Source organism: Mizuhopecten yessoensis, unplaced genomic scaffold, assembly GCF_002113885.1.
Source record: "Mizuhopecten yessoensis strain PY_sf001 unplaced genomic scaffold, ASM211388v2 scaffold4701, whole genome shotgun sequence".
In the NCBI taxonomy this organism is placed as follows: domain Eukaryota; kingdom Metazoa; phylum Mollusca; class Bivalvia; order Pectinida; family Pectinidae; genus Mizuhopecten; species Mizuhopecten yessoensis.
Window position 1 is genome coordinate 53,466 of NW_018405678.1, and position 23,076 is coordinate 76,541.

Consider the following 23,076-nt stretch of genomic DNA (forward strand, 5'->3'; position numbering starts at 1 on the left):
GACCTGCTGTTCAACAGTATTAATATAGACCGAAAGTAATCTAATGCTCCCATCCTGTTTGGAATTTCTTTGTTTTTCTTTTATATTTCACGTCCCTATTGTTATATCCTCATCGTCTGCCCTAATCATATGGGGGAAAGGTGCACAGAAACAAACAGACAATTCAAATGATAATGTACAATAGATGATATGTTATTTGATGCTGCTGTTTTCATCATGTGTGTTGGCACACACTGGGTAACTGGGTTGATACATTATTAGGTTGGGGGGGGGGGGGGGGGGGNCCCATCGTCTGCCCCAATCATATGGGGGAAAGGTGCACAGAAACAAACAGACAATTCGAATGATAATGTTCAATAGATAATATGTTATTTGATGCTGCTGTTTTCATTGTTGAACCTTGTTAGCCAAAATGTTAAGTTTCCAAAATTATGATATCCAGAAAAGTTATAATTATCTCATAATTTGTTGATTCGCTAAAAATATTTTTCTCATTCAAATGAAGTATTAATTGAGCTTGTGATTTCAATCTACGGTTTGCGGTAACCTGGTTTTTTGTAACGCCGATATAGCAGCTGGGTTTTTTTGTGCAATAAACGATGAAGTTAATTGGTTGTCTTTAAACACCAATATTAATGTTTTATGTTTACAGAACTTCACACCAGTAGAAATGATGTCTTCTATGTTATTCTTGGGTCTATGGTAAGCAGGTTTATTAGAATTCATTTCAATGAGATTGAAGTTTGAATATAACTGCTTTTTAGCGTAATTTAACAACTGTATTTCAGCTTTAGTTTATACTTTAATTTATGTATTTATTGTATTACAAAAGCGTTATTCATGGTTTTCGCGTCAATTATGCATTGGTTATTATTTCGTATTACAGGCAGATGTAACGTATGAAGACGAATTCATGGCTGGTGTCTGTGGGTATGTTTTAGCAACAAATCATTCACCAGCTTCATGTATGTTTTTTTTCTATTCAGTTTCTTCTTCAAAGCGTTCTTATGTAACTGAACTGTTTCACACACTCGATCTCCCTTTTTGCTTTGTCGAGTGTCGGCGCTTCGCATAGCAAACACGGGCTTCGTTTCTTTACAAAAAACACCACAATGTTTATATTTGGCATGGTAAGGAGAGACAGACGTTAATGTAATTTTCAGTCCGGAGCCCAAAACCTTGTTTTTTGACACATTAACCATGCCGTTTAATATGCTGTAAGTTTGTTAAGTATACTTTCTCCCATATTGTAAAAGACTCGGATACATTCATAATTAATGTAAGTACGATCATCACATGATATATTGTATGCACACGTCAACAGCAGTGAAAATGAAGCATAAGCAATTTGCCTTACCTAGACATCAGCTCCTGAAGAGACGTAGCGCCATTCTCATAAAACAACCTTGGTGCTCTGTTTGTTCCAACAATTAGTGTTTCTGTTACTTGTAAGATTAATAAGAGCTCTTCAACATTCCAACGTATAAATCCTATCATCTCTGGGTTTTGATGTCACAGAGTAACCGGTGTTGTATATCTACCCGGCCTGGGGATAGACGATACCCACGCGGCCATTAAAGGAAGCTTCGCTCTTGTCAACTCGTCCCGGAGTGAGGGTATGGCGGTGGCTATCTTAGAGGTAGGTCACCGGTTTTACCTGCACGTTGGAGTGTGGACTGATTGTTCTGTTCACTTTATCTTGTGTTTTTTTAAGAATCTTACGTAACGTACCTTTTATCTGTACGGGAAGGAGTAAACGGAACTGACTGTCCCTATATTTAGGAACTCCGGTCACGATATCTATTGATGACGTATAATACTGATATATTTGATATCGCAGAAGTGAGAGATTACTGCATGAAAACGGCACTTTTAACATTTACAAAAAAAAAATGTTATACTAATATCTTTACCTACTGTCTAAAAATAAGGGCCATTTTGCAATTATGAATGTGTCAGACACAGTTGCATGTTATGCCAAAGGTTCTTCAGGATATTAATTGGAAGCTATATTTTCCGGCAAGACTATAGCTTTGATAAATCATTTACAAAAAAAATAGTACTTGATTAAAAAATAATAATGGTGAAATAATAAGAAATAGTATTCTGAATATAAAAATTCAGTGGAAGCTACACCGGCATTCGAACCCTAGACCTCATATTGTTGTACCGCTCTAACGGACTGAGCTACTTCATCAACAGAAGTGTCCTGATCCAACTGTGCTACAATTGTATCCAAATCGAAATGAAAGGGAGGGTGCTGTATTTTCACAAAAAAACTTGTGCAGCTGGACAGAGATCCTTAAATTCAAGAAACTATCAATTATTCGTTCGGCAAATTCGTTCAATAGCGTTTTTGCATTACAATTGACGTCATTTAGGGCGTCGCCACGAATTTGTACGGTAGTTTTATTGTCTAGAAGATAACTCTGCAATACGCAAAGACGGAATAAGGGAGAAACGGAACAGAAAATCTAAGACGTTAAAAAAAAAAACATATGAACACTCCTGTTCGTTACCTTTCCCCCTAAACCTCTTGCAATGCTGTTTCATGTCTGTAGTTTGGGGAGTATTCATATAAAAGTGGTTGATTTTGAATATGGAGTGTTTAAATTGGAAGTAAATTAAGCATTGAACTGCTTCTTGTTGGATTTGCCTTCGTCTAGTTGGCATTCCCATCGCCTATGAATGCCAACTAAAAGCAGTTCAATACTTATATTTACCATTTTTAGGATCCGTTTATCTCATAGAAATTTCAATTACACTTACTATTCAACTTTTAGTTCAAATAATGTATTTATCGTATATGTTTGTTCAATGAATAGAACAGCCATCTGCATATGGAGGGTCAGTGGTATACATTATGATAATAATGATGACGTAAACAATCGGATGATGCCATTCATTACCGATATGGATGCTATCTGAATGTGGTAGGGTTATAAAGTGGCAATGCCATACGATAGTAAATATATTTTGTTTGTAAGATATCGAAATGTTGTGTCTGGTGTATTTGTGTATGCTAATTGGTTTTCTGTTTGCGTTGTATTTAAGGCTATGGATTTAGGTGTCCCTGTTCTGGTGCGTGATATCCCCGGGAACCGCTGTATAGTGACTGACGGTACTAATGGCCTTGTGTACGGTTCACCAGAGGTACGTGTGATAAGCGATACTTGAAGAAAACACGTCTCAAGTTAATCTAATAGATAATTCTTGTAAAGCATGCACCTCTTGTGCAATTGACACTAATAGGACCATTTTCTCTTTCTTAATGCAGCGCTTTCAGGAGATTTCGGAAGATATCACAATGTGAACTCCAGCGAGATTTCACGAAATAACATAAACTTCGTACACGAGATCTTTTTGTTTGTTACGTAAGTCACGTGTGTCAAATCGCTAGATGGCTTTTCCGTTGAATTTAATCAAAAATTAAAATTTCCCCACTCTCGACAGTAGATTTCTGATATTGCACTAACGTTTAGTTATACTTATTGACCTATTCGTGAGGACTTCTGTATTACCAGCCGTAGTACCTTTTCTCTACGCTAGGCTGCGCTCTTTGATACTAATTTGGTAAATTTGAGCACCTGTCTCAGTACGTTTTCTCTCCGTTAGACTGCACTTTTGATCGATGTACTACGATATTGAATTTTTGAAGCGAAGCCTTTCGGAGAATAGAAAAACTACGCCATGAAAACCAGTCAAACTGTTTTCGAATCGAAACCTGGCGGCGTAAAGAGAAAGTACGGCAGGCAATCCAGACTGGACTTTATTTCGCGTTTTGCTCAAAGTTTATAACTTATGGAAATATTAGGAACAATAATATATATTTATGTTTGGATTTCTACGTTTTTTGATGGGTATCGCAGCTGTAGGTAAAGTTAAATTGTTTGACAGCGCTGTGTTTTCCTTTCATTACCAGGAATTCGTCCAGAAATGCGAGATCCTACTGGATGACGCTTCAGTTCGATCCAAGTTGGTGTCAAATGCCAATGAATATGTTTCCAAACATCACAGCGTGGCTGATGAGAGAATACGATACACACAAGTTGTATGCATGGCGTTGGATTCATCTTTGACCAGAACCTGAACCGCTGTATGAAGATATCAATTTTACATGTAATGTGCCTTAATATGGAATCTGCTATGGAATTTCGGGTTTTGTTTCCTCCCCTGTTTAACCATAAGGATGGATATAAAAGGTAAACATGTATTATTGCCAAATGGGTATTTCTCGTCAACCGGTTAATATGTATTTCTTCTAAATTAATAGGAATGCATTTTTTTCGTTAATTGTTAAATGTTTTTCTCATTAATGGTAAAATAGGCAATTATGGCAATGGTTTAATCGCTGTCTCTTGTTTAATTATTTTTGGCTGGTTAATGGTTATTTAGGTTGTTCTTGGTTAATGGTTTAATAAGAATTCTGGTTAAATGTAATAGGTTTATGGTTGAATAGATAGTTTCTCTTCATTATCAAAGGTGTTTCTGGTTCAGGCCATATTACAGTATATCAATTGATTTTCCGTGTTACTTGAGAAATGTATGCCATGGGCTTTTCAATGGTCCCTCCTGTTTATGTTTTTAATTTTTGTTTTGAATGTATAACTTTATGGTGGTAGAAGCGTGTTGAAACAGGTGTTAGAAGGTTGGAATATGTTTTTTGTTGTTAATCAAACAATCTGTGATATATATACAATTTGTCAAATAATTGATCTTGGCATGCCTCATTGATATTTTAAGTACATAGAAAGAAAGAGAGAGAAAGAGTGACAACATTAATGCGTCACTGATATATAATTTGAACCATTTGAAATGTTGCTCAATGTGGTGTTGATTTAAAGATACTTTATTGGTAAAAGATGTTGAATCTGTGCGAAGTGTTTGTATCAGATATATATTTTAGAGTTGAATGGCAGATTTAGTGTTTTTTATGCGTCTGGAAAACTTGACCCTCCAATCAAATCCTGCTACCTTTCTTTTAAAAATGATGTATTTTTCAATTTGTTGACCCGGTAACATTTTCACAGAATATTGTTTTGAGAGTGTATTACATACAATATATATGGCGAGTTCGGACCATTTATTTAAAATCATAATCGGGTATAGACAAATTATAAAGGATGTGTATTCTCTGTTTACACTTGTCACAAACATTGACGTACTGACAACAGATGTCATTGGTCACCACACGTTTCACCATTGCACCGTTAGAGATTTTTTAAATATGTGTATGTAGTAGCTATAACTTATTTGACCTCTTGACGTTTTCTTGATTTTACTGTAAACTATCAATTTCAGGGGGTACTTATTTTCTCAGTTGTTCTCTCTACAACAGTACTGCAAGGATTTAACTTCACGAAGGAACAAGAGCAATGCTATATGTTCGAAGATTATTTTTCGTCTGAAAAAATCACGAAATAGATACATTTGGGAAACACTGCTGACAAACGAGCTCGAAAAAAAACATCTCACTAAGTAGATATGATAAACAGAATAAAATCTGTCCGTGGATTATGAGACGATTTATAACTATACATGTATATGTTCTTTTAAGGAATACGGTAAATGAATGGTTCAGATTAGGACTGCGTGCTGGATCATCTCTGACGATAGATCCCAGCTTTAAAAGGGACATACACGGCTGTTCGTGTTTGCGGACTGACTTGTTCGTGTGTATTTAAATGTTCTACTTCAGGATAAAATTTGACGGACCTACAAATGTTAGCGAAGACCTTGCAATTCTTTACCAATTCTTGCCAAGAGGCAATATCAGCCCACTAGGTCTATTTAATTAACGAACTCTTAGCCCAACGGATTGTAACACAATAAACGATAACGGGCATGGTGTTGCATGTCTGTCCACTCTGATGTTAACACTGTCTCTCAGTGTTGGTTTGTTTGTATGAGTGGTTTTACGTCCGCTTCACTACCGAGTAGTTCGGTTTTCCCGCAGACGATCCTAACTCTGTCAGAATGAAATCCTAATTAAATATGGGCCATTTTTTGGCTCGTGTGTTGTTGTGATCTCAGATTTTTATGGTTGGTTATTCTTCACTGCTGATAAATGAAATGGGTACATGGAGATTTTTTGTCACGGTTGTTATTGAACACTTTACCGGTGTATGGTGTGTATTTTAGACATTCACGATGTTGATCTTTTTTTGATATAATTACAGATAATGATACGTTTGATGAAATACCAAAATGTCATCAAATCAAAAACAAAGAAGCACGCCTGTTGTTCAAATATATATTGATATAGAAATGCCAAAGATATTACGAATATTTTAGCATGAATTTAACTGTTATTTTTTTTAAAAAAATGCAATGTTGTCGACTTGAAGATTTAAAGACTCGAAGGCTGTAATTCTATATGCTCAAAGTGTAATTGAAATTAAATCAATGATTTTTTGTTATTTCATAATTAATGAAAATTAAAGCCATTTGTTTTTTAAAATGAAAATCGATTTCGTGTTGTCTCAAGAGAGTGTTAATGAGTAAAGATGATGAAAAATGACATGGTTGTATTATTGTTAATTTCTTTCTTTCAATTGAAATATAGTAGATATGAAGTCTGGTTCTTTTTAGCTCACTTGGTCCGAAAGACCAGTGAGCGTATGTCAAGCATCACATTACAATTATGCTACAGCTTATTACGTAAAAACTGGCTACCTAAATTAGTATCCAAAAGATGAAGCGTCGAGATTTTTGGTCCAATCAAATGTTCTATTGTCCGAAGGCGACCACTGGTAGCAATGAAACACCCAGAGTGCAATTATTTCAGACACAAACATAAAATACATGTTTAATGCCTGATTTTGTGAAATTTATTTCACAACCTCGGGTTTGTCTTTCTCGAAATTCGTGTTAAATGATAACGAAGTACGCACTTTTTCTAACTGACCCAGGAATCCGGTCGGAACGTTCTGGAAACAATTTTAGTCCTCTTAACATAATGGAATAATTTGCAAATTTCCACAATGAAAACAGTTCCTGCAGATGGTCTACTTTACTGATATATAATTATCACCAGAAATACGAAGAAAGTCACCATTTTTCAAAAGTAGATCTGTCGATGGCGAAAGCGAAACAAAGAAAATAATTTAACTGCACCTTCTGGCCATTTCGTCAGATCAAAAGAACGACAATCTATATTTAACGTCTTACGAACCATGTTTGTAGCAATGCAGCCAAACGGAAAATGTACCTTTAAAAACATCCTACAACTTTTGGCTACAGCAGAAAATAATTTCTCAAACAAATATTTAGTGTATGCCGTACCAGAATGAATTCAAGCCGCAAGGTTTCGTCCAACCTTGGGGGACTTATGGTCTACGAGCAGAGTCAACCATCTTTGACGTAAAGTAAGCACTAGGAATACGACGAAGGAGTCACCTGTTCAAGTATTGAGTATGTCAATGCAGAAAGTTATAGGAAATTTCAATTCCATTTATTACCAAATGCACATTGCATATAGGCGTACAGAAATATACCTATTGATAAATGCTTCACAAATCTCTTGTACAATGGCGGAGAACATATGCAATATGACAGATTCAATTCCATACATAATAATTACAAATTCATGAAATAGTTACAAGTTGGAGGAAACTTAAAGCTTTTCCTAAGGTAACCTAGCGGAAACTTATGAAGCATAATTTAGTTGTTCATGAAATAATATAAATAAGCCTTTAGCTAATCAAATTTCTAGAAAATAACAAAACTTCAAAGTCAATCATACAACCTCAACATGAAGGTAGAACGATTACTATAATTTTATATTACATAATGAAATGAGATTATACACTCATTGTGAAGTAAAAGACATATATCTCAATCACATTATACAGTAACAAAACGGTAATAGCAAGACTTTGATACAGCTTATATATCACAATATACGACTTCTGTTAAGAGTTGATTGAATCAAGTACTTACTTGAATTTGTAATAAGTTTATTTTTTTTGCTATACAGTAGCTCTATTAATTTAAACACAGAAGGACGAAAATACGATAATATGGCTTGATATAAGATACTCTTAGTTCTAAGAATACAGGACAAACAAGAATGAAATGAAAGTTAACATTTTTCTGATTAGGACTGATCGGTGGTGCTAAAGGGCAACATAATGAAAATTCATGTCTAAAGTACGCTCTAGTGTTGCCTATTATCTGGCGTAGTCTTCCAAAGAATCCATAAGTATGTTGAAATATACACAAGACGCAGCAGAAAGTCAAAACACGTTAACAGTTTTTACAGTACCATGTGGCCTTTTCGTATATTACCTCATTCACCCCTGAAATTACGCAATGAACTAAACCAACCTTTGAATTGGAAGAGTTCAAATTTGTCTACAGGAGTTAAGAACTCGTTGGTGGTACTGATGATCAAAACAATGGCATCCCATATATAATGTCTTCCGAAACATAAATGTAATGTTTCAAACTTCATTCGAACTGATTGATTTTAGACACTAAACTCATACACCCACGAAATTATATAATGAACTATTCCAACCTTTGAATTGAAAGAGTTCAAATGTGTCTGCAGTGGTGTATGAGTGAAGCACTCGTTATTGGTACAAACGATCAAAGGAATGACTTTCCATATATATTTATAAATGTAATGTAAGGGTAAAAGTGACTAAAATACCCTTTATATCATTACTTTACAACTTCTTATATAACGTATAACTTATTTTTAAACTAATAATTGGCGTCTTCAAAACGCTTATATTCCTGGCAATCACAGTGATCCGGACGGAGTAAGTATGACGTGATCTAATCTCCGGAACTGACATTAGTTCGCCAAAGTCTTTGATATATTGCCCGGTTGGAGTGAAATGGATACAAAAACTGAAAGGGTCAGAATTATTTCATATAACACCAGAAATACATACCATCTTGTCATATATACTGATGACCTACAAACTCCCAGGTAATAAATAGCTTAAACTTTTACACGAAATATGCACACAATTATTCTATGTGTTTAACACACATCGACAGTGTGTGGTGTGGTGGTGTTTCTCTGACTCATCACAAGACTCCAGCCCAAATTGATTCTTTCTATTTCTGGGACACTGTAAACAGAAAGCAAAAGCTATTATCGGCGTGTAATGGACGTGCGTGCATGCCACTTATCGGCACGTTTGTTTTGGTTGAGATATCTTCCATGTTTACAGGTGTTTTTCCGCGCCCATTTTTCTGTCTTACAGATCGGCTGATTTACTGTTGTTGGGAGTAACCAGATCAATGGTTGTGACATCATAAACTTGGTGCAGGTAATTCTAAGCTATACTTTTAAATTACTGCACGTGTGAGAAGGTCAATTACGAGGTCACTATACATCGTGCTCTTCGTGAGGCTCCGGTGGGAGTTATTTTATTTAAACTTTTAAATCTATTAATAAATATGTTCGCTGGGGCAACGTAAGCATACATGTAAGAGTTGTAGAGATTATACTTGGAAATAATTACCAATTCAACCACTTTTCTGAGAAAACGGTTATACAAGTCTGTGATTTAACATAACTGAAACCCATGTGAATCCTCTCCAAAGAAAAGACAATAATTCCAGATGTGATCTGTGTATTAGGAGGCGCTTATGAATATATGTGTATTGTTTTCAGTAGCTTGCACCAACCCTCGAAAATGCCTTTTTAGCAGACGAAACCTACTTACATTACAAAAACCGGAAGTATGCCTAGAAAAGCGGATGTATTCGACGTACCGGATGTGTAAAATGTCTGGATAAAGTGACCAATGTGTAATGAATTAAACAAAATCATCTTTGTCTTGGTTACTATTTCAAAAACGGTATTCGTTGAAGCCGTTAATTATCAATTTTTTTTCAGAGTAACAGCCGACAAAATCCAAGTGGTACCCTATCGAAATGAAATCGCTTCACTTAGGGAACAACTGAAAGCGCATCCCCAGGAATTCCTGGGTGCAGCTTACAGTTAAGGTGAAATGCCTCCGATGTATATCAACAACAAAAAATCGACTCCTTTTGTGTACATTCAAAAACTTTTTGTTGTGTTTTTACAAGCAATAAAATGGATATTGCTCCCTAATCATTACTGAAGCAATGTTCACATTTCCACTCTCGGTTTTCTTACTGACCGAAGCCGTCCTATGACCATGAACGGTGGTCCGCGACTATATCTGTAGAATTGTTTCCACATAGTTTGAACATAAGGAACTCAAAATCTCTCCAATGCTACGGTGGTTGATTGAGGACATCAGTGCTGATACAGTTAGGTTTTTTTTCCATTAACGGCTATTAATTTAATTTATTACATATATTTTTTCTGAAGACACATTTTGATCCAAAGCTTGGATGTTTAAGTCACAGGTGCTCGGGTTCTGGAATAAATGTGATATATTTAGGTATCGAACATCACTGTGATTATAAATACTTGGGTTCTAGAATTTATGTAACATTATCTGTTTACGTAAAGTATAACGGGGTGCGATACGTAAACAGATCATGTAACATATATTCTAGAACCCAACTATTTATTATCACAGTGATGTTCGATACCTGAATATATCACATATATTCCAGAACCCGAGCACATGTGGTGTAAGCGCGTTGACGTGTGCGTGCATGAAGCATCATATTAAATCTATCTTGGGGTAGATCGGTTGCAGATTGTTGAAGAGATATCATCTTGAGATATATTATGTGTCATAGCCTTGGTTACATAACCTCCCATATATACCATACGTTATCTACCAGGTATAGCAATCAGCTGATACGTCCCATCAAACAACGCCGGTACCAAACCGGTGTGGCATTTTCATTTGTGATCGTTTTCAGTGGTAACTATGTAAATTTATTGCGCAAGCACAAACTCCTAAAATTGACACAGCTTAACACATGGACTGGCCTCAATTGATTAATTAAAACCATAAACCTTGTCATGTAAATAACGATAGAAATACCATAGGTTTGGTTAGGTTGGTTTGGTTTAGTATTGTTTAACGTCCTATCAACAGCTATGGTCATTCAAGGACGGCCTCTCCTGTGTGCAAGATGCATGCGTGTAGTGTACGCGTGTGTGTTTTTGGAGGCTGCGATATGTTCGTATTGTCTCCTTTATACGACTGATATAAATATGATTGATAGTTATATAGTCAATAGAAGTTATAAAACTGGAATATCGTAATTTTGAGCCAGATTTTAATCATCAAAAGGAGATGGGTTTTATAGACTTGATAAAACTTTTTCAACAAAAACTGTAAACCAATTCATCCCACGCACGTTCTGGGCAATTGCATGTACAATAAGCCCCACCAACGCGAGAAAACAAGGATGAGTTTTGGGTCCCATTAACACGTGCAGTGAACATATTCGAGGGTTAAACACGTGTTTACATAACGGTCAAGAGATTTAAGACAAAAGTCTGTAAATAAAATTTGTAAACCAACCAAACAATTTATATTTTGATTTAAAATATCTTTCAACAAATGGACTTACACTTTACATATGTTGTTAGATTGACTAGCTGTGATGTAGGACGTTCATTATTTACAATAATTCACAAGTGGTACACATATTTGTCCAAAAAAGGAATGCCATGAAATGCACTGGTCAGTTGAATTGCCCACCTGTAGAATAAAGACACAGCGTATACCTTAAGCTTGGACGGTAGAATCTTCCTGTGCGAGAGCATCAAAGGGGAACAACTCGCAACATCGTTCGCAATTCAACATGACTTCGGCAGGGTTTCCTCCTCCCTCCATGCATATTTTTTGTAGATAAAATACGAGTTATTCGAAATCCTTATCTCCTGCCCGAAGATACATATTACATAACATCGCAATTCACTTTTCAGTTTATAAATAGCAGATCGTGGGATTTGTGATATCGATCACTTAGAAAATGGCATCTCGGAATCAAGTTGTTAAATGAATTTTATGTTAAAACATAGATTGATTCGTTTAAATTCATAAGTAACAAATAATACCATGGAATTAGGTAGTGTATATCTAAGTCCGTGATAATACTGAGATTGGTGTAATATTGAAGTACTACAGAGGTATGTTTCCTTCATTTTGCACATATTAAACGATATAAAGACTCGCGTATAACCAGGGTGTGGCACTAGGATAGTAAATTTCAATTTTAAATGTCTTGCGGATGTGGATTTAAAATGAGTGATATAAAGCACAATGAAATTCATCGGTGAATATTTGCAATATGTACAAAGTTTAGATATACAGTACATAAACAGCTATTTATATTCTATAAAGGGTATACGTGATAGTTGAAAAAGCAAAACTAAAGATACAAATATTTATATTTTTATCATGTCATTGACATTCCAATCCCTCGAGATATAACAGGAGATATGTGATACCATCCACTGATCTACTGAAGGCATGCGTGGGTGAGGAGTGGGAAGGACAGTAGAAAGTGTTGGTGGAGGNTACATTACGTCACAGATGGGGGTGGTCCCTGTGATAATTATTTTACAAACACTGGATGGTCATTAGTACATATTGGCAGCCGAAAGTCTGACTCAAACGTACAATGGCTGCTAATTAATTGACTTTACCTATTGTTTTTCTTCATCATAACATAATATATATTATATGTGTTTTTGTCCGATGATAACAATTACTGATCAAAGTTAAATTCTTTGACGTCATGTTGTGGCGCTTGTATAACCTGGCACACAGGGCTATTTTTAGATATGTTACCTATACCTATACGTTTCCAGTCCATCTCTGCGTGGTTCCTCTCTGTAACCGGTAGCTGTCGACACATGCGCAGATACGCTCCTCGGAGATTAAAGAAGGAAATACTTCAGCATATCCCGTAAACTCGAGTGTGATTATTGCATCGTTTCGAGGTCGGCATTCGAGACTAGTTGGGATATACTCTCTGATCTTAAATCGTAAGTATACATGTTTATTTCGATGATGGAATACTGCATGGGCATATACATTCACAATAACATAATTTTATTCTAAATGACTGAGACTCAGATCCTATATATAGAACATGTGTTGAGGATTACACGAGCATTGCATGACGATTCGAGACAACTTCCATTCAGAAATAATTAACAAACAGAAAATCGTCAACTTTAAAGTTTTCACGTCTAGTCTGGGACGTCACCATTTGGCCCTCGTTTTTTATCAATTAATGAGAGGTTAATAGGCTGTATAGTAAATGTTCCCCTTACACGCTGATAAACTGAGTATACTAATGTTAAGTTCAAACAGTTTTCACAACTGGCATTAGATAGGAATCTTTCGTGATCCAGTGTGGCGCCCGTCTCAATGCCAGACATGTTCTTACATATGTAGTAAACTTTTAGTACATTTCCTGATCTTTCTCAGTATTAATATAATCTACATTCGGTACCAATAAAACACCCGTCACATTCAATCGTAAAACTGTGATCATGCCACATGGTTATAGTTTATTATAAGAAGTTACAAATTGATCATTTGTCAGACCGATCAAACGTACATGCGTTATTATTTATTGCGCACGTCCCAACGCACACACGCTGTTGTTATTCCGTAATTAATTAGCGGCTACCTTCCCCCCTCCCTACCTCCTATTGATGATGAACGTTTCGGAGATAAATGAGCGGGGGGAGGGGGTCTCTATCATCACCCAGACACCCAGACATTGATGCACACCGCTCGTGGCGCGGACTGAAGCTCGAGATTCCTGTCGGATTGGGTTTCACGTTGCCATGGTTACACGTTGCTGTACGTATTGAAGTAGTAGGTAAGACGTTTGTTAGGTTGTAAGAGCGTAAGAGCACTATAATTTCTAACTGTTGTAGGTTTATAGCCAATTTTTTGTGTTCATGTTTATTACCGGTACTTGTTCAAAAGACATTCTCTATACGTTCATAGTTCGACCCTCATCCCCATTTTTTCAAGGTCAAGTTGTTTTTGTTATTATTTTTAAAAGATTCGCTCAATAGAACACACACTGTCCAAAATATATTGACATGTTTAATATTATCTATGTTTTCCATATGTATAAAACATCAAACGATGAATTAAAAGCGAAAATATTTAAACCGTACACCGTACTTTCAATTTCAAGGGTTCTCAGTATTTACCTTGCATCGGCTTGTACAATAATTATTCATATGTTACAATGTTGTTATACAAATTTCATTTCCCTGGTATATGCATATAACTGCGAAATTATTAGAACTTTTTGATACTGGGACAAAATACCAAAGCATATCAAAAAGTTGTTCCAATGCCGAAGTCAGAAAGAACTCATTTGTTAATACGTTTTGATATATGATCCAGTTTTTACTTTAGACATTTGGTAGCACTGGATAAGGCCGGGGTTTTATTAAATTCAATTATCAATGAGTACGATGGTGTTACCGTGGAACAAATTGGCAAGCGCAACTACTCTGCACCAGAAATAAAACTCTTGGTCTTCGCACATTTATTATTTCATTATCAAAACGTAAATCATGTTTAGTGATGGCTAATTTTTCGTAGTGTTACCACGGTAACAAGTATAATACATTTTGGTATTCACCGACAAGTCCCTGCACGTGAGTGACACACCTAAATCACACGTGGTCGACACCTGTGCACTGTACAGTATGTTGTTTCGTGACATTAGGGGATATATATATATGTAATATACTGTTGTAATGAGCACGCAGAGTGTTTGACTATGTTTTGTAAGTCTACGCGCAATACTTTCTATCGGAACTGAGTTGAGCAATACAATTTAACATTTATTTGGTTTGTTTGTGTTTTACGTCCTGTTAACAGCTATGGTCATCTTTAACAAGCAGTATTAGTCGGTCATAGTGTAGATTTCCCACATCAGTTTGGTGTTTAACGCAACCAAATAGTGGGTATGTTTCATAACCTAATATTGGACAAGTTTAAGACCCCAAAAAAGTGGGTTTGTTTGAGAACCAAATATTGGACAAGTTTAAGACCCAAATAGTGGGTATGTTTGAGAACCAAATATTTCAAAAGTTTAGTAATGAAATAGTGGGTATGTTTGAGAACCAAGTATTTCATAAGTTTGGTAATGAAATAGTGGGTATGTTTGAGAACCAAGTATTTCATAAGTTTGGTAATGAAATAGTGGGTATGTTTGAGAACCAAATATTTCATACGTATGGTAATGAAATAGTGGGTATGTTTGAGAACCAAATATTTCATACATTTGGTAATGAAATAGTGGGTATGTTTGAGAACGAAATATTTAATACATTTGGTAATGAAATAGTGGGTTTGTTTGAGAACCAAATATTTCATAAGTTTGATAATGAAATAGTGGGTATGTTTGAGAACCAAATAGAGGGTATGTTTGAGAACCAAATAGAGGGTATGTTTGGTAATGAAATAGTGGGTGTGTTAAGAACGAAGTCAGCCTATTTATATATTGTATGCCAGAGAACCGAATAGTGAGTATGTTTTAAACCAAAATAGTAGGAATACATGATAATCAATATATAATGGGTATGTTTTTTCAAACCATTTAGTGGATATTTTTGAAAACTACATACTGGATGTATTTTTAGCATTAGACATTTCCTTTAATTTCCCAACACTTGAAAAAAGGCGTGTACATTCTTGATAGGGAATGTTTTACGAGAACTTCCTGGACTATAAATAAGTATGTAATTATAGCTGGTCGGTAGGAGGTCATTATCCAGTTCCGAAAATAACAGCATTTTATCGTTAGTTAGTAAATCCTTCCAATATCAATCTTAATGTCTGTTTTAGACACACAGTATTTTATCAGCGGTTGCTGACTTGGAGAGGCGGTAACTTTAATTAATACCAGACGCCTGGTTGTAACAAGAGATCTGATTGGACAGTTCTTGACCGGTCAGTGTGCCGGCTACATATCTGTATTGGGCCCATTAAGGATGTAAATTGTTAATTAAAAACAACAATATTATCGAACGAGCAAATTATTCTTTAAACTACCGCCATATGGCCTTAGCGCTGTTCACAATATCGTCACACGACCTTGGCTATCTAGTGCGCCAATCATCTGTAGACACCTAGTCATTGTAAGAGCGTACAGTAACTGTTTTGTGCATTATTAGTGGACACTACCTTCAAATGAACTTCATTGTTATGTGGTCCATTTTAAATTGATTAATTCAATTGTCATTACCTTGAGGGAATGGCAGAAACATCTCTAAAGCCGAGGAATGAGTTTTTGGTTGATAATTCCCTCCCATCATTCCAAAAACTATTGCGAAAACTATGTTTTGCAGCGTTTGTAATCTCATTTTATCCCTATTGGCATCTTGTTTGTCCAGTCGAGTGTTTATCGTGACGTCACATCTCATTGTTCTTGTGACGTCGTCATAACATTAATCACGAACAGGTTAAACGGGAGATAATTCAGTAAATGGAGGGAGCAACTGAGTCATATTATAACAGCTGTTGTGTTACGCAATCTTATCTAAACAGTGACGTCATATAACCTTAGCTGTTGTATGACCTTAACTGTGAGCGCTCTGGTCATATGAAATAAGATTGCGACTTCTATAATGAGAGGACAATGCAGTGATATGAGTGAGTCAGAATATGGCTCCATTATCAGCGGACTCCGTCGTCATGTGACCTTAGCTTTTGTGTGTTACGTCATCAGTGGACAACGTCGTCACGTGACCTAGCCGTCTTTGTATGTGTTATATCATCAGTGGACACTGGCGTCATATAACTTTACCTTGTGAATTCAATTATCAGTGGACACTAATGTCACGTGCTATTCATCATTTTATACAGTTTTCATGTTAGAAAATTTGGTGGATTCACCTGGGTATTAGCTAATAGGCAGCTACGCGCCGGGTTGTTGTGTAAGTTTTCTTTCAATGATAAAACATTTTCTGTTCGTCATTGAAAAAACTTTTTTATTCATACTTTTATGGTCTTTCATTAGTCTGTACGCTGTATGAAGAAACCCTGAGTCTGTGTAATGAGTTGCTAACCCTGAGTCTGTGTAATGAGTTGCTAACCCCTGAGTCTGTGTAATGAGTTGCTAACCCTGAATCTGTGTAATGAGTTGCTAACCCTGATTCTGTGTAATGAGTTGCTAACCCCTGAGTCTGTGTAATGAGTTGCTAACCCTGAGTTAATGCTGCTGATTACTATAGATGTACCGCTCCATCAACAATGGTCCTCGAATATGTCACCTGAAGTGCCACTTTACATGTGTATGTACTTATAACCGGTACGTGGAAGTAAGGCTCGTAAACACCTGACAGTGACGTATACGAGATGGGTCAAACTCTAGTGTGTACATATATACCTGACGTTTGCTGTATGACCAGGGGAAGTCGACTGTCAAAGTTTTCTACCGAATACTATATCATCCAGTATGTTTGTTTACGAAGTCTGGTGCGCATTGGACCTATATTGGCCTATCAGAATCTGGCGGTTTGTTACTGAGTGATTCATACTACAGTTTTTGTCGATATTACATTTTTTTTCATATGATTCTTCTCCCATTTTTTTTTCTCCATTAAATTTTGTTTAGCAACCGATTTAAAATTTACTGGTGATTACCCATTTAACTTTTTTTGCTCTCGCTGTTAAGACAACGAATTATTATGGCATCTGACGTCTGAAACCCAATGTTGTAATATAATCGACCACTTCTGTGTGATGTAGACGGAGAAATCTAGGCCCTAGGGTAACATTTTTAAAGTTGATGACATAACCCTTCGTTACGCTGCAGAAAGTGATGACGTAATGGCGACTTTTCTCAGAATAATAGCGCATATAAGCTGTCTTTTGCAGAGGCAGGTAAAGACTTATTTTCCTTACAAATACGGGAATGCACCTGTGAAGCGTGGGAGAATACTTTTATTTTTTCCGGTTTTTTTCTTCTTTTCTAAATCTATCGTTGACACTGAATGCAATGTAAAGGAACGTACTCTTCTAACTCATCATCATCGAAATTTTGTAGAAGTTGTGTATCAACGTATAAACATGGAAACATTGCTAGAATAGATGCAATCTCTACCCAGATATGTCGTTCTTACACCCTCTAACGCAATGTTACTGAGTGGACAACTCCGGGTAGAGATTGGCCAGTAGCTGTCTTAATTTTGGACATGATGTTTAGTCTTTACCCTTCACCACGTCATGTCTCATACTTTTGTTTGCTTTGGTTTGTTTTTGTTTTAAGTCCTATTAACAACTATGGTCATTTACCACCGATCTATGGCTAGTACCTGACGACTGCGTTCCTGCTCTCTACTTGGGGACACAAAATTGATTTAAACATACTGATGTACCCGTTGAAACATTTTAGATCCTTATAGGTTCTCTCTCTCCTTTCTAAATACCTTACAATGTACGTAACCTACTGTCCAACTTGACAATAGCCCGCTTTTGGCATTAGCGTTCGCCGGAGCGAGGAAGGCTGTTGGTTCTGATCTCTGACCAAGACAAACAAAAGTCCTTAACATTAGTGCTTACTACCCCTTACTTCACGTTCACCTTGGATGAGTGAGGGTAGGGACCGTTTCGCCCGTTGTCAAGCTATACATGTATCTACATGTATCCTTGTTTAGATTATATCATTTCAGTGAGGTTGAACTCTATACGTAACCTCATCATCTGTTTACACCGTTTCCATATTACTTTGGCTGTTTGAAGGACGTAAAATCCAATAACCAAAACAACCGACGGATATGATAAATAGGCGTGCACTTTCCTCACGAGATAGCCCCTACGTAACCTTCCCGCGAGCGCATACATCGTCGCTCGGCAGACGTGCACATGCTGGAGTACAGATACATGTAGAGAGTATGGTACGATTAGGCGATGATGGGGCTTGTGATAACCTCATCAGAATGTATATGTTGTGCCAAACAGTCATATCTCGATACTCCGTTACACAGGTCTATATAGATTGTAGAGACAGGCAGTGCTATTGAAATACCAAGATATTGCAATATTTCTCTGTTAATATATACATATTGAAAATATGATTTCAATTTTTATGATTTGAATTTAGCAATATGCTGCATAATAATGTTTGCAACATATTGATAAGTAGCTATACTTAAAGCACAGTTATGAAATAAGTTCACAGAAATAATGTTTAGATTTAATAGTTTCCTCAAATTAAACCTTCTTGGAGTTATTACAATTCTACATGTACTACAATCACTACGTATATGGAGAAGCCATTGGCGATTGTTATTTCGAGTATCTTTCTACATAGTATTAAGGTGCACAGCATACCTTCGCGCAAATTCAGTCGTATTTGTTTACGTTTGTCACAGACCGAGAATCTTGATGATCACTGAGCCTCGAAGTCATTTTGAAGATATGGTATTTAGTTGACGGCTTATAATAATATTTCGAGGTTCTTATATACCGCTTTATCACAACCTAGTTCGTAGCTCGTCTCAAAGCGGTTCAAAAAATATTATCCGTGGTTATAGGGGCTTTGTAACCAGCCAATATCGTTCTCAATTCCCTTGGGAGCATACAGCCAGTGCTGCCATTTCGGCGCTCACAGCTATCATTCAACAATTGTAGCACTGCCCAACCACGTCCTCATTTACAGCTGACTAGACTGGAACAAGCGGAGTGAGGTAACTTAGCTTGCTCAAAGATACAACACCGTGCCGTGGCGTGACTCGAACCCGCAACCCTTCGGTCGATAGCCCCGGCGCCCTACCACTAGACTACCGTGCCTCCTATGAATTGAGAAATATGTAGTAGTTGGATGATTACCTATTGATCATACTGTGCTGTGAGGATTTGTACAAAACTTGAAAACACAGTGTGTTAATCTATAATCTGCATCGATCCTGCTTATGATTTTGAGATAACAATTAGTAAACTTTAATAATAAAATATACCTTGATACATATACATGTAATAAAATCTAACATTGAAACTAATTATAAACCTTAAAAATAAGTAAATACCTTTAAAATTTATATCAACCTTGATAATAAGTAGAAACCTTGAAAATATAAACCTTGAAAATAAGTAGAAACCTTGAAAATAAGTAGAAACCTTAATAATAAGGATAAATCCTGATAAAAGATATGAACTCTTAATAAAAGGTAAAAAGCATGCATGGTGATAGGTATATCCTTGATAACGAACCTTGATAATAAGTATAAACTGTAATAATATAATGAAAATGGAATGAAAACGCCATATTGCTTGATGTGACATTTTCTTTGAAGCTAACAGATGAATATCATCAGCCATATTTGGTTGGAAAAATTCTCAGATGGTGGGTATTCAGTGGACGGGACCTGCCCCGGGGTGCTGAGGAGCGGCACTAAAAAGATAGTTTTGCTATATCGCTTTAATCAGTGTCTCAACCATATTTATTTGAATATCAACCATAGTTATTTGGAAGCATTCTCAGGTGGGTGGGTTCACGATGATACCAATTAAGTGACCTCCCAACGGGGTGAGGAGCGGGAACAAACGGAGATGTGCATTTCAGCGATTTCTCCTCTAGAACTGTTAGATTTCAGCCATATTTGAATGCTTAGTTTGTTTTGAACAAAAACAGCAATTAAAAACTTGTTTTGCAAGCTTTCCAGCTGTCTTTCCTTTCAATCACTTAACGGTTGTTCCGGTTTATGATGTGGTTGTGTATGTTAGGATGATCTATAATGCCTGATGAGTTGTATTGTCTTCCGAAGGCTTTAGGGTCTACCTCGCCCTTTTCAACTTAGTCTCTCGGTCATAGCTTGGAAATAATTTAGTTCCCCATTCTATAATCAAGTAAGTATTGATTGACACGAAGAGGTATACCACAGTATGTCTTGGATACCGGTCTGTCCCCTCACTTAGGTAGTTGTCACTGGATCATAACACGGAAACATTTGAGATCATCAACCTATCACAATATATACAATTGCTGAGCACAACGATTTGTAAAACACATGCTATCCGGACTGGCCCTATCCCTGGGATCTTATCTATATGCAATATCATTTTTTAAGAAGAAGATGTTGCCTTACACCGGAATTGTTAAAATATCAAGGTGAGTGATTCGGGCCTTATCGGCCTCTTTTTTGTAGTGTTAGGAACGACAACTCCTGGGTAGAGATTTCAGTGATTCATATTCTATTTTTTCTGTTTTTACAAAACAATGCAATGTCAGATATAAAGTATAATAGTACAACATTACACAATATTATACATGTACATTATGAAAAGTAGTCTAACATATACATGTACTTTGATCTTACTTCATATTACAATAATCGACACTTCCAGTTTCGCGCTAGGGGGATTTCTCTTTAGCACAGTGCATGGTAGAGCGTCCGACTAGGGAGTCTGTGATTTCGGGTTCGATCCCCGGTAGAAGCACAATACTCTATTTCCTTTTACATTACTATTAAATACAATATGATATCAAGCACATCACAAGTCAATATCACACATCGTTACCGTACAGCTGTATAGAGAGTTGTATAATATACTATAATATATAATGACATTTATTATAATCTTTCAGCATTTTACAATAATTTACATCATGACCTATAATATCAATTAATATGTGAGACGCTGATGTCGTAGAATACTTGAGCATTGTTGTTGTAGATCATTGAAATACATCATAAACACACATGTCTTAAAACCCTGCGTTTACATGTTTTATACAGCTGTGTATACTGTCCTTCATTAAACTTTACAAACATCCGCCCAAAAAAACCTTGCGGATGTTGGTCCTTTCAAAATGATCTTTTTTGTGTGTGAGCATGATGACGTCGATAGTGTAAGATTGTATACTTTCAACCATCGTCAGGATCTATAGCTAATCTGGAGCAGGTTGTATCAGTGTAAATTCTTATCTTTACAATTTAAAATATATGGCAAACATTGCCTGATAGCAGATACCGAACACGAAGTGCTGACTCATAATACGTCAGTTGCTCGTTTTACACGAGGATTCCACAGAGGTTATTAAATAGACAGTATTTGGGCTGACAGCACGCAATGTAATGGGCTGCCATTAGTTTGGCAACTGCTCTAAAAAAGGATGGTTACCCTCAGAATAAGTCTCTGTAGTTAGGCGTGGTGTGTTTAGTTTCGCATCGGATAAACTTAAGTCTGTATAGTGGTGCTTGTCGTGTTGTTGCGGATGTGGTGTGTTTAGTTTCGTATCGGGTATAATATCATCTGTAGCGTATGTGATGTGTTTAGTTTCGTATCAGTTATAAAATCGTCTGTAGCGTATGTGATGTGTTTAGTTTCGTATCGGGTATACTATCGTATGTGGCGTATGTGATGTGTTTAGTTTCGTATCGGGTATACTATCGTCTGTAGCATATGTGATGTGTTTAGTTTCGTATCGGGGTTCATTTTTAGCATTATATCGGGTATGCTTTAATCCGTAGCATAGATTAGAACTGTTCTCTGTTAAAGTGTGTTTGTTATTAAAAATAATACATATAAAATTATCAAACGAGATATGTGTGTGAAGGGTTGCTAAATTGCGATTAAAGTTGGGCACTTATTAGAACCATACGTTCGTTTTTGTCCTGTTTTTACTGTATAACCCTATCATTTTGATGGACCGCTAAAACTTAAATAAAATAAATAAAATCTCAGGCACAATATTTCGCTGTAGTAACAGATATGTTTAAAACATGATTTGAATCGCGTAATACCAACATATATAATAATCATTGCCTAGCGAGAAAACAGAAAAATGACAATGCCAAAGCCTTGATGATAATTCATTGGTATGACTGGTATATGATATTGCTTTATTTTCACATATAACTGTTTACGGTTTTTAAAGAAGACCTGGCTATATTTAGCTCTTTTTGGAGAAGATTCTGGTTTCTGTGTCACTGGTGCCCCTCTCACGGATTGAATAGACGCCCGGTTCCAGCCGCGTCAATTGAACTTGTTTCTTAGATGAACTGACATATTCTTAAAACGTTGCAGAGCATAACACGTATTTATTTTCAGTCTACAAATATGTTTTCTTGTCTGAAATGTAATTTGGCGGCAACAACAAAAAAAGCAACTGTACACAACATGACGTACACTATACGTACGTACACTACAATGTACGTATATATGT

The 23,076-nt window shown here is 36.3% G+C and overlaps 2 protein-coding genes across 9 annotated transcripts in view; both read left to right on the forward strand.

The window, feature by feature from the left end:
* LOC110449602 (glycosyltransferase 1 domain-containing protein 1-like) overlaps positions 1 to 6,508 on the forward strand; it is a 21,333-nt gene extending 14,825 nt beyond the window's left edge. The window contains exons 7-11 of the mRNA XM_021496556.1: positions 653 to 702; positions 887 to 930; positions 1,519 to 1,639; positions 3,055 to 3,153; positions 3,923 to 6,508. Of these exons, the coding sequence (XP_021352231.1) occupies positions 653 to 702; positions 887 to 930; positions 1,519 to 1,639; positions 3,055 to 3,153; positions 3,923 to 4,090 (482 nt within the window). The 3' untranslated portion in view covers positions 4,091 to 6,508. The remainder of the gene's footprint in view (positions 1 to 652; positions 703 to 886; positions 931 to 1,518; positions 1,640 to 3,054; positions 3,154 to 3,922) is intronic.
* Positions 6,509 to 12,708: 6,200 nt separating this feature from the next.
* LOC110449604 (tripartite motif-containing protein 2-like) overlaps positions 12,709 to 23,076 on the forward strand; it is a 65,894-nt gene continuing 55,526 nt past the window's right edge. For 4 of the 8 annotated variants that reach the window (XM_021496560.1, XM_021496559.1, XM_021496558.1 and 1 more), the window contains exon 1: positions 12,709 to 12,910. The gene's annotated coding sequence lies outside the window, so the exon portion shown is untranslated. Of the gene's footprint in view, positions 12,911 to 13,660; positions 13,759 to 23,076 lie in introns of those variants that run through there. The other 4 variants (XM_021496570.1, XM_021496569.1, XM_021496561.1 and 1 more) reach the window with 4 other exon arrangements.